Source organism: Microcebus murinus, chromosome 2 (genome assembly GCF_040939455.1).
Source record: "Microcebus murinus isolate Inina chromosome 2, M.murinus_Inina_mat1.0, whole genome shotgun sequence".
NCBI classification, from domain to species: Eukaryota; Metazoa; Chordata; class Mammalia; order Primates; family Cheirogaleidae; genus Microcebus; species Microcebus murinus.
In genome coordinates, this window is record NC_134105.1 from 119,815,064 (window position 1) to 119,832,785 (window position 17,722).

The window sequence follows — 17,722 nt, forward strand, 5'->3', positions numbered from 1 at the left end:
CATGTGACTGTTTAAATTTTAATTAATAATAGCAGTTGCACTAGCCATATTATAAATGCTCAATAGCCACGGGTGGCTAGTGGTTACTGAATTGGATGGTGTAGGTTTTAGAACATTTTCATCATCACAAGAAATTCTGTTGGACCAGCACTACCAAAGTTCTTGATTGTCTAGAATGTAATTGAAGGTTAGGATCCAGGGGTTAGTATCAGTGGGTTCAGATTCTCCTATCATTGTAAAATAGTAAATTCAGCAGGGGTTTAATAAGCATCCAGTTTATCAGATAGAAAGTAGTTTTATTGTGTTGTCCTTTTATGATAATAGAATAGAGTGTCCTCAGATTTTTAAAGAATTATTATATTACTATCTTTACTTTTTAATAGTAACTTATTGTTTGGTTTTCCACTAAAAATAAGCATATGTCTTAGTAACAGGTAAAAAATGGATTCTATTGCTTTTAATATGTATGCTTAATAAGATATGTTCGTTCTTATTTCCCTCACCTGGCACAGGTAGAAGAGTCAGCAATGATGGGAGTAAGTGGCTATGTGGAGTATCTTCGAGAGCAGGAAGTATCTGAGCGATGGTTCCGGTACAACCCTCGTCTTACCTGTATCTACTGCGCCAAATCTTTCAACCAAAAGGGAAGCCTGGATCGCCACATGCGCCTACATATGGGGATCACACCATTTGTCTGCCGCATGTGTGGCAAGAAGTATACCCGGAAAGATCAACTGGAGTATCATATCCGCAAGCACACAGGCAACAAGCCCTTTCATTGTCACGTTTGTGGCAAAAGTTTTCCCTTCCAGGCCATCTTGAATCAGCACTTTCGCAAAAACCATCCTGGCTGTATACCCCTGGAGGGGCCTCACAGCATCTCCCCTGAAACAACTGTCACATCTCGAGGACAAGGTGAGGAAGAATCGCCTTCACAGGAAGAGACAGTTGCTCCCGGGGAAACTGCCCAGGGCTCTGTGTCCACCACTGGGCCAGATTGAAACATCGAGGGAGAGGGAACAGACCCTCTTCCCCTTTGGACCATAAGCAGCCAGCATCAGGGCCATGGGCTGGTACTTACATTCACAAAATGCCATGTCACTAGACCAGAAGATGCTCTCAAGATGTTGCCAAACTAGAGGATCAGTAACATACACAAAAGCACTAAAGGCTCTACCCCTCCTCCTTCCCACCTCACACTTTGGAAAATACTCAAGCAAATCAACTTTTCTAATTCAGGGATCAACAGCCTTGGTTTGTTACCTTTATAAGAAAAAAAATTTTTTAACAAAACAATGATAAATGGTCATTTATGTACCAGTCATGTTTGAACACTGTACTTTGGTTCACATCATCTTGGTGGCTATAATTGCCAGATCTTAAAAAATACATCAGGAGCCTCAACCATCAGAAGCAGCCAGCCACAAGAGAGAAGGAGGTATTCAAGATGCTGATGAGGAGGAGGAATTTTTTCCTCTTCCTTCCCTGCCAGAACGTGCATTTACATTTCCAGAAAAAAACAAATGAATGCTGGTGATTCTTACTGTTTTGAAAGGTTAGACTTTATCTTTGCCCTGACTAGGCATATAATACTTTGCCTGATTATTTCATAAAATCAGCCATCTTGGAGCAGTATTCTAGTGGGCAGCATCACCTGAAGCACTTTAGGCAACTGGAAATGAAATGAGCAGCAGTGTTTGTAACGGGTACTGCTACATTTTGGGGGCTTGAGTTTTGCGTTGAGGAAGACGGGAGCAGGGAAGGAAGCATTCTTATGTTTTGCAAATGTCGAACAGCACAGAGCCATAGGGCAACTTCCTGACTGGTGTTTGTAAACCATAGTGCTATACATCCTTGGGTATGAGGAAATGGCTCTAGTCCAGATGAATTAATGTGCTAGGCTGACTACCAAAGTTTCATCCAGTCTCTTCGGCTCCTAGTTTTACATAACAGCAATATTGTACATCAAAAATGTCACTTTCTAGTGAAATGAGCCTGGATTGTATTTTTAAATCCACAGGTCTCCGTATTTGATAACTTTTATATGAAGTTTTAAACATATTTTTTCTGCAGTATTGTGGTTGAAGAAATTCAACACTATGGTTCTTATTGCAACCACAATTCCATTTCCTTCTACATGTGTAGTAGTTTATATTTTCAGTCAAATAGAAGAACCTCACTTAAATCTATGTCTTGGGTCTGCAAACCTAGTAATTCATAAACCAACCATCAGCAAATTGCTGGTGACTCCAAGAGCTTTGCTTTTTAATAATACATACAGGGCACTTAACCAGAAAACATCATGCACAATCATTTTGCAATAAATGATCAAGGGATCAGTTTTTATCAGGTTTGGTTTCTTAATCATTCCTAAGATTTTTAAAACTCTAAGGGACCTTTTTAGTAATTCTGGGTATTTCTAAGATTCTTAATCCAGCATTGAGAAAAAGAACTTAACCAAACATGTAGAGCTTTAGATGCCCTGTCTTGCATGCAGAGAGAAAAGGAGGTATATTAAGGGATGCAGGCAAATAGATGCTTATGATTTACAGTGCAAAGAGAAAAATCTCTAGATTCTCTTGAGTAATCATTAATTTTTTTTTAGCATTTAAATATGTAATGGTTTAAGAAATTGTTTTGGTGCAGAGGCATAAATGACTGTAAAAGAGATTGGGAGAGGGGCAGGTCATACCTGCACTGGTGAACCGTTTGTGAGAATGTTAGTCATGTGTTCCTTTCCTGAGAATGCTTTGTAGTATGTGGAAAAGTGGGTAGAAACGAATGACATTTATTTGAGATAAGAAATTGGAATGCAAAAGGTTGCTCTTAAGCAATCTGAGAATTGTATATGTACATACAGCTGCACCCTATCACTAGAGAAAGGTTATTTTCTCTTCTGAAAAAGCATAGAAATGCATTTTTATAGGAATGTAATGATGCTACCTTTAATAAGAGCCTACCCTTAAAGGCAGCATTGAAAGTATATTTTGTCTTTAGACAAGGGCATCCTCCTCTTTAGTTGGGCAACAGCATGATAGGATAAAGATTCACCTAGAGCCATCTTTAGAGACTGGCTGTGCACTGCAGCATAGAAAAGGCAGAGCTGAAATTAGACTAAAATCTCTAGGGAAACATTTCAGCTGGTCATGAAGGCTTTCAATGGATTTTGCCATTACTAAATAGGGAGGTGAGAAGTACAAAATATGCTGCTTTAGATGGAACTTTTACACCTACCAAAAATTTAAGTCCATCCTACTTTTGAGGAATAGTATGCTGGAAAGTTCTTTGTTGCTTTGTTAATTTCTTAGATTATATGTGAGAATATAGAGCTTTTTAAACTATTACCAAATTTTAAAGGTGAAGTGCAGTAATTTCTGTAAAGAGAAATTGTGTAACATTTGTCAATACTCCATCCAGGGTTAGCAAGAAACATCTTAAATGCAGTAGGGACTGTCTAAGTCATGGGGAAATGCTGTGAATGTTTAGTGGTTTCCCCCTCCCGTTTCAATCACTTCTAATAGCCTTTTCCTATATTGATACTGTGAATAGAGTGCTTCTTGGTCCCCTAAGACCACTTCAGCACAATCATGCTTGCTGATTCTCTCCTCTTAATTGGCCTAGCCAGAGCCATGAAATTCATGAACATTCAAGCCAGGCTAACTTTTACACAAAGCTTCTGAAAGGAATTTCCCCATTTTAGTTAGAAGAGATATTATTATACTAAATAACTATTCAAAATTCTTATCCAAGTTCACTGTGACATTGTCCTAGTTCTTAGCTATCATCACTGGTGGGTTATAGGAGTTAGTAATGTTCTGTCTACATTAATGAATACCTATATTGGTGTGTGCACGGATGATACCTCTTAAGGATGTACTAAATGGACTTTAGCTGATGCTGAAAACTCTTTACCAAATCTTAACTTGCACATGTTAACCTTGTGAAGGGAAGGAACTGCATTAGCAATGAGAGCTAAATTGTCATTAAGTACATTAATGCCATGAAATTGCAAACACTGGGACTCTTTTCATTTATTGAGTGGCACTTAATAGCAAAGGCACTATCCAGTATTCTCAGCAAAGAAGAGAGATGGCAATATGTTAACCTGCTTTCATTCTAAGATGTACCTTTTATTCTCTCTGAACTCTGATACCAGTATAAAATACAGCATTGGCATGGACAGTAACACTGTACTTAGGCAGAAAGGCTCTTTCTAATGATTTGTTCTTTTTATACTCAGTACCATATTTACCTCTGAACCAAGTTGAATTTTATGTAAGTTGCAAACTGCCCACATCATTTTATTATACTAGAGGGTTAAATCAGATCTTGAATATATAAAAATAAATTAGTTTGTAAAGGATAAAGATTGAAAAAGAAGAGAGCAGTTAAGGAAACTTTTCTTATTTTTTGGCATTTTTAAAAATATTTCTAGTTCCCTCTATATCAGTGAAACAGGGTTTTCCAAAGATGGTATGATAATAGAAATAGATTATTTTCCCTAACTTCATACTTGAAATCTGGCTTGGATTGGAAGTGGTGTGGTGAAAGAGTGAAATAGGGAACTTCATTCTTTTTTTTTTTTTTTTTTTTTACAGAGCTGTCTCCATCTGTAGGGAACTTCATTCTTAATAGCTGAATAATCTTTGGTCAAGAAAAATAACTTTTAGGCTGGGCTTGGCGGCTCATGCCTGCAATCCTTGTACTCTGGGAGGCCAAGGCAGGAGGATCGCTTGAGCTCAGGAGTTGGAGACCAGCATCAGCAAGAGCTAGACCCTGTCTCTACCGAAAATAGAAAGAAATTAACCAGGCAACTGAAAATAGGAAAAATTAGCCAGGTGTAGGCACACACCTGTAGTCCCAGCTACTTGAAGATTCTCCTCCTGAGGCAGGCGGATCACTTGAGCCCAGGAGTTTGAGGTTGCTGTGAGCTAGGCTGATGCCACAGCACTCTAGCCCGGGCAACAGAGTGAGACTGTCTCAAAAAGAAAGAAAGAACTTTTACCAAGTTTTAGCTGTCTCTTGGTATTAATTGTGTTTCTTCTAACTAGTGAAAACTAAATTTTGTTTGACTAAAAGATCTAATTTGAAGAAATGAAAGCAATGGATAATGGAAAATAAATTGAACAAAGACAAAAATCATCTTCATACTGGAAAGGCATGTAATCAGGAAGGCATTGGAATCTTTGAAGTTTTTCACTTTTCAGGTATAACAGGTGTTTTATTTTTCTCTTCCTCAAATGTGCTTTCCCTTATCTGTGTGCTTACTTGTTCAAGGATAGGAGATGAGTCTTTGTTGAGCTCAGTCTTTGAAAATGGAATTCTTATGCCATATGGGAAAGAGTTTAAAGTAGTGATATATTTTGGTTACTAAGATATAGAAAAGGGACGACAATCAATTGTCGGGTAAATCCTGAAGTTTGAGAGGGTGCCCTTAGCAAAGTATATCCCTGAGATTTATGAATTAGACCAGAGTTCAGCAAACCTCCTGCTTGTGTGAAGAAAATTATAATGGAACAGGGCCACACCTGTTTGTTTAAACATCGCTTTTGGCTTCTTCCTACTATGATGGCAAAGTTGAATATTTGTGACAAAGACCACATGGCCTGCAAAGCATGAAAATATTTGCTGTCTGGTACTTGATAGAAAAATTTGTCACTTCACAAAGTGGCCACCCCCCAAATTTGTCACTCCTGCCATTTTGCCTTTATGATACTTTGGGTGAGGTTTTAAATTCATATTGTCACATGTCCATCAGTTTCTTGAAAAAATTTGTCGTCTTTTTCTAGATCCACTTCTCATAATTCTCTTTGTGCCCCTGCTTCATGATTCCCATTGCATTAAAGGCATTCAGAATGGGTCTTAGGATTTGCCCTTGCCTTAAAGGCACAGGTAGATTAAACTGTAGGTTGGTAGTCATAGCAAGGTAATTCTTAAAAATAATTCCCACAGTGGGGTTACATGCGTACCACCATGTTTACAAAAAACACTGTTAAAAAAAGAAATGTTTTTTTTTTTTTGTCTTGCTGAGTATGCTGAGAAAGAAATGTTTTTATAAGTAAGTTTTGCCATTCCTCTGAGTTAACTTGAACTAGTATGCATAATGATGACAAGAATGAATTTATTCCCAATAGGATTAAAAATTAATTTTTATTATGAATAAGTGTTTTGATTCTTATCCAAAGTGCTGGTTTTTTGGATTAGAAACTCCTATCTTTTTTACTATAAATTTTCATTTTAATTTCCTCAAGTAAATTCACTCTGTTCTGTGCAGAGCAGTAAAAAGCCAAATTTTTCTCCCTTTTTTCCAGATGTTTTAAAATATAATGAAACGTCTGAGAATTTCAAATTTTTCTTAGATCTATCTTCCCATCTCTATTATTATCTACAAGTCTTCTAAATATATATTAGATCATTACATATTTGTTTTGTCAGTGTTCATTCTTAGTTTCAAATATGATAGCTAACTTATACCAGATGTGGAAAAAATGGGAAATACTAGGGTGTTAAGAAACAGAAATCCTTGCAGGAGGAGAGTATAATTGTTCCCCATTTGGAAACAGTATATGGACTTCTGAGCTAAATTTATCTGGACAAAGTTTTCTAGGCCATGCTGACACAGTACGGTGAGTTTGCTTCTCTGTTGTGAGCTCTACCAACATAGACAAGGTTCAGGTGAATGACTAGCCTCTTACAGGGCATCTCTTCACGAGGTATTTTATTCTAAATGTGGTCTTCTAATTGGATATTAGTAAGTTTTATATGATATAACCTCTGAATAATAAATAATCCTCATCTATAAGGTTCCAGAATATTTATCTAGATTAGCTCTGCCTTGTCTTAGAGCACTTATACCCATAGTGATGGTAGATTCTTGAGATTTGGAGTATTACTTCTCTGATTAACCTGAGAGTCTGGCTAATCTGGGATGTAGGACTTGTGGAAGAAATTGGATTTAGATAGCCAGTGAATCATCTGCCTCCCATTCTATTTGAGGTCTTAGTAATACATATCACTTAAATATGAATCTGTTGAAAGCAGTGGATTTTGCCAAGCATTAATGATTTCTTTGATAATTTTCAGTCTTTTTCCTTCTTTGCCTTCTAATCTCTTTCCTTGTCTTCAATCGTCTTAAGCGGTGCTTTTCCCAGAGCCAGTCTTTTTATTTACAAAGTAAGCAGACTTTCTTGCTCAGGGGAAGCCAGAGTTCGATATTATGAGTACTTTGAATCATCTGAATTGGTTACATTCCAAAGGATGTAATTATTGATAATGACAATGATATCAAAACCTGAAAGATGTCTGTACAAATTATCCAGTTTTGTTGTGTAGGCAGACTATCTTTTCCCTCAGTTGTAACATACAGTGGAAGTACTTGAAATCCACATTATTTTACAGAGGGTACATATACAAATAAATTTCTTATCTCATATCTTCCCCATTATCACTATAACAGAAATATCTCCTATCTTAATACAGTTAAAAGAAGCCCACTATCTCAGATAGTGAAAGCTTTAACAGCAAAACTAAGTTAAAAAGGCAGAACAGTTAATGAAAAAACTTTTCTAATGCTTGCTTCTAACATGTCTACTCAGTAGGTTTTGTTAAGGAGGCTAGAATTCACCATCTGGCTAAGAGACTTTTATGTTCAGCATCTCATATAGATTACACCACAATTTAATATACTGTGACTCTTAAGATCTAAATTAATCCATAATGCCAAAAGTTAAAATATCTCATGGGAACATGTTTTCTATACTATGAAATCACTTATCTTCATTGATAGGTAATATATAGCAGAATCTATTCTGTTAAGTAAATATTAAGTAATGCTAGGCACAGTGGCTCGTCGCTACAGATTACTAGCACTTTGGGAGGCTAAAATGGGAGGATCACTTGAAGTCAGGAGTTTGAGGCCAGCCTGAGCAACATAGCAAGACCCCATCTCTACAAAAAAATAGGAAAAATTAGCTGGAGATTGGTGGCACATGTCTTTAGTCCCAGCTACTTGGGAGGCTGAGGCAGAGCTATCACTTGAGCCCAGGATTCTCAACCTTCGAGGTTGCAATGAGCTATGATGATGCCACCGCACTTATCCAGGGCGACAGAGTACGGCCCCATCTCAAAAATAATAATAATAAATGAAATAAAAAATACTAAATACTTTTTGGTACTAGATAACATGCTTGGAATTTGTGTAATAAAACTGGCTTTAGACATAGTTTAGATGTGACTTCCTATACTTGAAAGTCCTAAACCACTCAGTTGGAGTCTAGGATGTATGCTTTTAAAAAGCCTGCACTTTTCACTGCAGAGATAAAAGATCAAAAAGAAGGGGGCAGAGTTGGCTGTACTAAGCGCTTTTCTGTCATAACTGCAGTTAACCCTCAAAATAGTTCTATGAGATAATAATAGTAGTACTAAAAATAGCTAACTTTTTTTGAACGCTTACTATTGTGCCAGGCACAGTTCTGTGTGCCTCATGTTGATTAACTCATCTAATCTTTATGACAATCCCATGAGGGTAGATACTGTTATTGTCCTCATTTTAGAGGGGAAGGAACAGACAGTTTAACCCAGGCAGTCTAACTCTAGAGTTAACACTCTTAATACACTGTGTCGCCTCTAGTAGTTGTATAATTATACCACATTTTACAGATGAGGAAACTGATGAGGCCAAGGTTATATATCTGGTAAACTTCAGAGCCAATATTTACTAATCTGATTCCAAAGCCCAGACTAGCTCCACACATCACATTGACTGCATTCACTTACAAAGAGTTGGGATTGACTTGAATATACAATAGCCAGTGACATTACTGGTTTTAAAGTAAATGATTGGAAGATTTCTTCAAAAGAGGATGCAGTTGATCTCTGAGTAGACTTGAATGGTGAATATTTTCTGTGGATAGCACATACTTATTAGAGGAGTCACCCAATTAGACCCAATTGGTGGGTCTAATTGTGAGTGAGTGGATGAGTTACCAAGGCAAAAATTGCAAGATAGTGTTACAATTACTTATTACTCTGTAACAAACTACTCTAAACCTTAATGACTTAAAGCCAACCATTTTATGTATATCATGATTTCGTGAATCAGAAATTCAAGAAGGGCTCCTCTAGTCAATTCTGCTCCCTGTAGCAATGACTCAGGTCACCTAGCGGTATTCAGCAGGTGATTGGATTAGTCTGGAGAGGCCAAGATGATCTCACTGACATGCCTGACACCTTGGTAGGAAGGACTAGAAGGCTGGGCTCAGCAGGGCTTCTCTCCTTCTCCATAGAGTCTCAGGGACTTGACATGAGTTCTCTTCATCAAGGTTGTCAGACTTATTACATGACAGCTTAAGCCTCCAAGAGGCTGGGCAGAAGGTGCCAGTCCTCTTAAAAGCCAGGGCCAGAATCATAGAGTCACTGCCATACTCTTGGTCAAAGAATTCAGTGTAGCTGGGCATGGCGTCTCCTGTAATTCCAGAACTCTCCTGTAATTCCAGAACTTCGGGTAGCCACAGCGGAAGGATTGCTTGAGGCCAGGAGTTTGAGACCAGCCTGGGCAATGTAGCAGGACTTCGTCTCTATTTTAAAAAATAAGAACTCAAATCTTTTTGAGTCTGGGTCAGTCCAGATTTCAGTAGAGAGGAAAATATCCTACCATTCATGAAAGGTATGTCAAGGATCTGGGGCCATCTTTAATCTATTACAGGTAGCATTAGGTTTTTTTTAATTTGTCTTGACTATTCTGTGTTCATTTAGGTCCCTTTTTTTCTGTAGAAACCATTTATTATGTGTACCATGGGCCATAAAGGAGAATGAGACAAATAACTGGAGTATATTTCATTAGTTGCCCTCTCCTCCCAAGTTTATCTTATAGCAAAGTTTCCATTTTTTCATTTTGTACTGTGTTCCAAATTGTGAGCATTTGCCTGTCTTTGCTGTGAAGCCATAGTAACTACATGTTGAGCCAGAAATACTGCAGAGGTAATAAAAAGCTTAACTGTTATAAAATTTGATTTATTAGAGATGTCAGCAATATTTAATATTTTAAATTTACAAATAGGTAAAAATTCCTGTGGTATGGAAAACTTATATGGCTACTAAATCTCTGTTAACAGGAGTTCCTGTCAGGTGGTTGGATGGATCATATTCTTGAGATAGTGAAAGTTTTACGTACTTATCTTGGTTCCATCTCTGCCTCCACCACACCTCCTCCAGCATAATTTTATGCTAGATGATGAATTGGTTCCTCCTCTTCTTTTTACTCTTCATGCAGGAAAATCCATCAGCCAATTTTATGTTATTAATCTTCTAAAATTAGTAATTGCTACCAAGCCTCATTTAAAATACCAGATCATTGAAAGTTTTTTATTTTGGGCTAGATTTTTCAGATTTAGGATGCTTTATATATGCCTGCTAACTTAAGACTATTCCTGCCCTGAGGAGAAATATGGGCAGAGAACGAATTCTGCCATACAAATGATCATCCCCAAATCAATACATTTCTTAAGAAAAGTTTGAGATTATCCATTCCATGTGCAATGGATTCCTGGAGAATTAGCTGTGTGGTCTTCTTGTTGGTCATCCTCAATTTTCATATAGTGAAGAGGTTTCTGTTCCTATGTCAGCCTCACACATTGCAAATACAAGAAATAAAAGGGGTACTTAAGGCTGAAGACTTAACTTGGGGTGCCTGCAAAATCATGGGAAGGGAGAAAGACTTTGTAGTTGAATAACCAGGAATGGAATGTTTGAGGCTTTTAGGCATAAAGATTAATTAGATTTTATCAAATAAAGATTGAGGCAAGTTTATTTTTCCAGTTCATCCTTAACCTGTCACAGGGCAAATTTTAATGAATAAAACCTAAAAGAGCCTTAAAACTTTATTTTTGATTCACATTTCCACTCTGGTGTGATACACTCCGGTGTAGTCAGCCCTTTATTACAGGGAAAACCTTTGAAGATGTAGTCCCAAGGAATGAAAAATCTTACTGTGATAATCTATGGAGATGTCTGTCATTCTGTGTTATATCTCTTTGGGCCCTCCTCTGGGTTCTCTGTGAATCTTAGGTTTTAAATCATTGGTGGTTGCATGAAAAATAATTCAGGTTCTGTGGTCTTAAACTGCAAAAGAGAATGAAGTCAGATAAAAGGAAACCTTGTAGATTGACAAAATATTTATTCTTTCTTTTCAGCATCACAAGTCTAAACCATTTCAAGCCAATAACAACAACCTGAGTGAGTAGAAGAAATTCCTTAAGGTTTAGATTTCTGCTTTTAGCCACATCTTGAAGCAGATGTTTATGACATATTTGAAGATGATCTACTGAGTTTCCTATAAAGTAATAGAATCCTAAACTTGTGGTTCTTTAAGAACCACTGAAAACAGAATTGCAGTATAGGGAACAAAGCTTAAAATGTGTTTCCTCTGGAAGCCAAGATCCTAACACAGAGGTCACGAAAGTGTGACTGAAATCCACCTCTAGAATGGCTGTCAGTTAGATAGCAGAAATGTTTAGAATTTATATGGCATTTCTAATATTTTTACAAAAATAATTTTAAATCATGTAACTTGAATTTTTAAAATATGAGCCTGTTTTCTTTTTGGAAAACTGGCTCAATAAAATAACACTAATATAATTCAATTGTATATGCACGTGCATTGAACATAGTAGTATACTAAAGATAGTTCACGCAAATAACTTTTGTGGAAAGTTTGGCTATTTTTTCATATGTGTATGTTTATAAATATATTTACTCATCCACTGTGACCTTGGTAGCATAGAAGCATTTTGTTAGCTTTATCATTGATTCTAAAAATCAAATTCTTGGCATAATAGGATAGGAGAGCTTTTTGTTACTTTGTATTTTTGGCTAAGAAAATTACTTCTTGCACTTTCTATTTATAAAGATGTTATAACACAGTGCACCCACTTAGTGCAGCTGTTCTTTAGAGACAAAAGATGTAGGTATAAAAGTGAAATATGTGTTTAAAAACCTGGCAAAAGGAGGGACCTCAAAAAAACAAATTTGGCTTGAGTCTACCTGAGAAGGGCTGGGGATTAATATGAAATTTAGGTTGAAAGTAGCTGTTGGGTAGGTGTACTGTTGCTGTGAATTGCAATATTGAGTTGCCAGCTGTGTATATGTGAGTTTACGTGTGTATGAGAGAGAAAGGTTTATTTAATGAAGGCAGATAAGTCAATGTAGAATATTCTACCTCCCACTAAAAACTGAGCATATTCAAGATTGCCCCGTAACCCCCTGGGGAGAAGGCTGGATTCCTTCGCCACTGTCCCATAAGTGTCTATACTCACTTCAGCTCCTCTACCTCAGAGCACATGGCTGAAGAAAGAGTATAGCTTTCTGTAGCAAGCAGAGGAAAGCCAGACCCAAAATATAGAGGCTGCAATATCTGAAATTCTTCTTGTCACGTTCAGATGTTAATGTTTGATTTTGTTGCCCAAATCAAATAGTGTCAGGACACTTGGGTTTAGTGCTTTTATCCACAAGCTTCTGTTTGGCAAGAGTAGCCAGTGGAGGTGGAGTCTTTGTTTTAAAGATGCACCCAACTCCTCCTTTTAATGATGTGAAACATTTGTTTGAATCCTCAGTTTCTTTTTTAATTGCTATTTGCAGTCCACTTCTGGGGGACTGGAATACTAACTATATTTTCCTGATAATGAGCCTTCTGCCAATCTTACATGGAGGTATGTGTGGCATAGATTTTCGAATGACCTGTTATGCTTTTAATCACTCCAAAGAGAGATATTCTTGTTTTTAATGCCAATACTGTTGGGATTCTCAAGATGGCCTCACTTGAACATTGTAAGTGTCAGAAAATTCAGTTTCAATTGTCAGATGCCGCTAGGCAAACCACCTAATCTTTAAATCCAATCGTAGCACTCAACTGATTGCCTATTTAGGGCACTAGTACACTGAGCCAAGTAAGCTTACCTACCTTTTGAATATTTGCCACAATTGAAGGACTGTTGGCCCTTTGTTATCCTGGAATGCTTTCCACCTTTTCATCCTAATGCACTGACTAGTTGTAATGTCTGAACAGGAATTCTCTGGTGAGAAGTGAAATGAGAGAGAGTGATCCATTTTCAGGTTTTTACCTGTGTTTGAGGTAATAGCTGATAACTATTTACTTTCCTGGTGACTTTGGATAGAGCAAGTGGAGATACAGAGAATGTGAAATTTCAAGTAAGGAGACAAGCATTGTTCGTAAGAGACAACTGGTACAGTAACTTCTGCCCAGTTACAGTATGAATCCTGTAGGAAGATGAGGTGGTAAAATCATATGAATCTTTTTACCACAACTATTTTTTTTCTAACTGTAGAATAATTCTCAGTCTGTAAGCCATCCTAATATCTTAGACTCAGGAATTAATCCTGTTTAGGAAAATTTTTCCTTGTTGCTTATTTTTTGTGCCCAGAGTCTTATCTGTCTTCTGATCTTTTTGCTATACTATATACTTAAAGTGTAGTTTTACCTAAATCAATAATTTACTGTTGGTATTGCTGCCTATTACAGCCAAAGTGATTTATATAAAAACAAAGTGAGAAATGCCCAGGTAATTTGATTGAGGCATGTTAGATTCATGAATCTAGAAGGAAGCCATGGAGCCTTACCTCTCTTCCCTCTGGCTTGGATGAACACTGGCCTTATGTTTTCTATTACAGAACTAGTTGACCTACTCCAGTAGTTCTCCGTCTTGGCTACACATTAAAATTGCCTGGGACCCCCTCTAGACATTTGCGTTTAATTGGTCTGTTGTGCATTCTGAGCTTTAAATGCTCCCTAGAAGATTCTAATATGCAGCGAAAGTTGAGAATCACTGCCTAGGTTATCCATAGTGGTTTTTTTGGCAGGATAACCTCAATCCAGTAGTTCTCTTTGACCCAAGTTATCTTTATTGATATCCCATACATTGCTCTCAGTTTAAGCTTACAGTGTGCCAAGGTTCAGGTGGTAAAATGGATCATCCATTTGTCCTCAAGAGTAATCCTGAAGGGAGATACTGCCATCCATCCAGTTTTCTTCTCTATACAAAGTATGCATAAGTAAGCAAAACAAATTTTCCAAGTCCCTTCTCTAGAATCCTCTTTCCTTTGTATATGTATAGTGGAGATTTCTCAACTCTGCTAGTTGAAATACAGCACTTGAATTTATTAAAAAAGCCAAGCCCAAACTGCCTACATGGTGACTTTTATTTGTAAAATAAATAGGTAGCATTGTTAAAGTTAACAGAGAAAAGGATCCTGCCTGGGGCAGTGGTGATACATTTGATTATTTGTCACTTAGCCTACCTTCTAAGTGGAATTTCAGTGTCTGGTGACTTTCACTTTCCCTGAATTATTTCTTTGTGAATGAAATGAACTAGCTAAGGCTTCAATATTTCTGAATATTATATGAAAATGTGAAATGAGTCTTTCAGCATCTTTGTTCTAGGATGTCAAAGACCTAAATGAATAATTCCCAAATGAGGTACCACATCTTCCATTCTTCTCACCTCAGGTAGCAAGCAAACCTTTAGTGGCTGTCACAGTTTGTGACTTGCCCCCATGGCATCCTCACACATGGTAATGGGAAGGGGAGAACTGTTTTATTCATTACCTTACAAAGTGAGAACCACTGTTCAGACTAGCTACCAAGTGATTTCTAACTCATGAAAGAAATCTCTATTTAAGAACAAGTTCAAATGTAGCAATCTCTCTTCTGAGACTATTCTGGACACCACAGAAAATTTCATTCATATATTAGCTACAAGTAATTGATCGTTTGAGCTTCAAAGAGGTGGTGTGTGCAAGAAAAAAAGTAGGTCAAGGAAAAAGTTGGTTAGTGCAGAGGACTTAATTAGCATCAGACTATGAAATTTCATTGAAGCAGCATTAAGGCCTGGCTGTTTGCTTAGCATGTAAATGTTGTATTGTCAGAGAAAATGCCTCCGATGCCTTAGAAAATTTGCTGAAGGCTTCCTGTTATTGGGTGGGATAGAAAAACAATAGCTTTTTGGAGCCTAGAGACTCCAAAGAGAGTAGCCCTTTAGGGTTTTCATACTGAAGAACTTTGTAGAGTGCTGTGAAAAATTGTCAAACTTTATGCAAATTATACTGCACTGGATTTTAAGATTTTGTGGGGGAGAGTAGGAGGAGGACAGGGAAGTAATGGTAAAAGATAAGTACATAAACTTTTACTCTCTTTTAAGCAAGGAATAAAACAAATATTCCCTAACAGGAATTCTCTATCAGCATTGTGAAGTTCAGTCAAGTTCTGCCCTAATGGGTTGGCTTGCTGATTCCTCTTAAACCTCTACGAAATCCTTTCTGAAACAGTTCAACTGTTATCAGTTTGACTACAGTTTCACCATGCTGCCCCACTCCTCTACCCTCAACAAAAGAAAAGCTTTCCTAAATTATAGGCAAAAGAAATGTGTTCTATCTCAATCCATTAACGTTTTATCTACTGTGATCTGTGTTCAGTTTTAGCCCATTGCATTATTTCATGATCTTATAGCAGAACTTAAATGGATCTGCCAGTTCAGTCAGGAACCAATGGCTTCCTTCCCCTTAAGAAATCTTAAAATCAGAACTGTCCATTTTTTGCATGTCAGTCTAAGTAAATAAAGGGAGAAGTACATTGGAACATCATTTAGATTTCCTAGCTCCTCGTAATTTCTGAGCGGGACTCACTCATGCTCTGCCTCTGAGAGGAGAAGAGAAGGCTGAAGGTTCAAAGATAGAAAAGTCAATGTAGCAGAAATTTGGTTTCCTTCAGATGGACATAGTCTGAAAGAAATCTATCTAGCTGTTCTCTATGGTGCTTATATGATGGGTGACAGCTGTCCCCCATCTACCTGTCCCTGGCACTGTGCCTTCCCACTGGTCACTGTGAAAAGCAGATCACACTGGACTCAGAGGCCAGAATCCAGGACAAGTTCCCCCACCCCTTCTCATCTTGAGCCCATCAGTTCTTTGCATAACTAATAATGTAGCATTTACTTCTCTTTGGAAACTCTGGGGTTTTTTTCCCCCAAGAAATAGTAAAGCATTTAAAGGAAACTAGTCAGAAAATTAGATTCTGGTAGCTATCAATAAAGAGATCATAGGAAAATTTCACTTCCCCTCAGTTGATATTGATTGATAGCAAGGATCACCTACGCCGGCCTCTTCCTGAGTTTTTAAAGGCTACCATAATATTTGTAAGCCGCAAACTTAGATCTACAGCATTTTTTTTACACTTGCTAATTGAGGAGGATTTATAATAAAACAGACAATCAATTTCTAAAATGTTCTTATCCCTGAAAGGGAAATGGAGTAGAATATTTTTAATTTTAAGAACCTACCGGGCTGTTTTTTCCCTTTGAAAAAACTAACATTTGAGATTTATGTCTTTCATCTGAAGCAATTACTCCATTAATAATAGAGATGCCCAAGAACAGTCAGTCAGTCAGGATGGCGCTCCTGCGCCACTGAGGGTGCTGGACTGGCTTTGTGCATCTTATTTCCTAAGAATATCAGTTTTTATTATGACCTTAATTATAAATATCTATATATAGGAATAGGATTTTCTCTCACCCCACCCTCCTTTAATCATTATCACTTAAATGTAAACCATAACTTCCCCTTATCCCCTTTTACTGAAAAAATGCACTTTAATTCCTAAGGAGAGTGACTGTTCCTGGCCCTGAAGCCAGATTACTTCAGGAGGAGAGTCAAGGAGGGAGAACTCTTGCCAGACCCTATGAAATTAACCAGATTCCTTAATGTAAACACAAATATAATGACATCTATTTTTAAGCTGCCCCCACTCCTTGCCAAAGGGAAAAAGAAACAACCACCCAATTGAAAAAGAGTTCAAAATGCCTATCCCGATTTTGGAAGTTTCACCGAGGAAAAAAATACCTAATATTAAGTTATTTTCTCAGCTACCAAATTATCAGAAACTTCTGTGTTGTTTTGTGGGAGGCTAAATTTTCTGAATAAAAGTCAAATGAAAACACAAAGGCTCTAAGATTAAAGTCCTGATTTGTGTCATTTCTAAGTATCAGATTTGTTCTCCCTTAATTTAACAGGTGTTCTCAGTCTCTCCCCCTATGGATTCTGACCTTCCCCTGATGACAAGCCAATAGTTCTTGGTGGGGTTGCATGTCTCCTAGAGCCCCAGGAGCCCTGTCGTGTTGGAGGAGGGGGGAGGGCAGGAGGGTGGGCAGAGACTGGGGTTGGGGAAGGGAGATTCAAAGAAAGAGTGAAAATATGGGTTTATATAAACATATTTAAAGCAGTTTAGCAAAAGCTTTCTCGTTGAACAGCTTTAAGAACAATGTGAATGAAATCTTAGCAACTTGGTTAGCAATCTGAAAAGTCTATTAATGTATACTTGAAATTCTGTTTGTATAAAAATGCATTTTCCTCTTTAACACTGTGTAAAAGAACATTATGCATGTGAGTGGTTTGAGAATTAAATGGTTTAATACTCAGATTTGACTCTGTCTTTTCTGTATATAGAGATTAATTTGTTTAAATTTTTGGATTTTTTTAATGTGGAATACTGAGAATTCCAGCTCCCCCTGCCCTTTCTGGATGTGTGCCATCCTTCAAGACGAAGTAGTGATGTGTCTCCCTCTGTCATTTTCTTGACCCAGATATGGTCCCTGGGTGGTGAACAATTGAAAGCATCACTTTCTCAAATGCCCCAATAGAGTCTCTATCCTTTTTCCTT

General features: G+C 37.4%; 1 protein-coding gene across 4 annotated transcripts in view; it reads left to right on the forward strand.

The window, feature by feature from the left end:
* ZBTB37 (zinc finger and BTB domain containing 37) overlaps nt 1–17,683 on the forward strand; it is a 27,712-nt gene extending 10,029 nt beyond the window's left edge. For all 4 annotated transcript variants that reach the window (XM_012765090.2, XM_076000393.1, XM_076000392.1 and 1 more), the window contains exon 4: nt 513–17,683. In XM_012765090.2, coding sequence (XP_012620544.1) covers nt 513–1,001 — 489 coding nt within the window. In that variant the 3' untranslated portion in view covers nt 1,002–17,683. The remainder of the gene's footprint in view (nt 1–512) is intronic.
* Nucleotides 17,684–17,722: the final 39 nt, after the last annotated feature.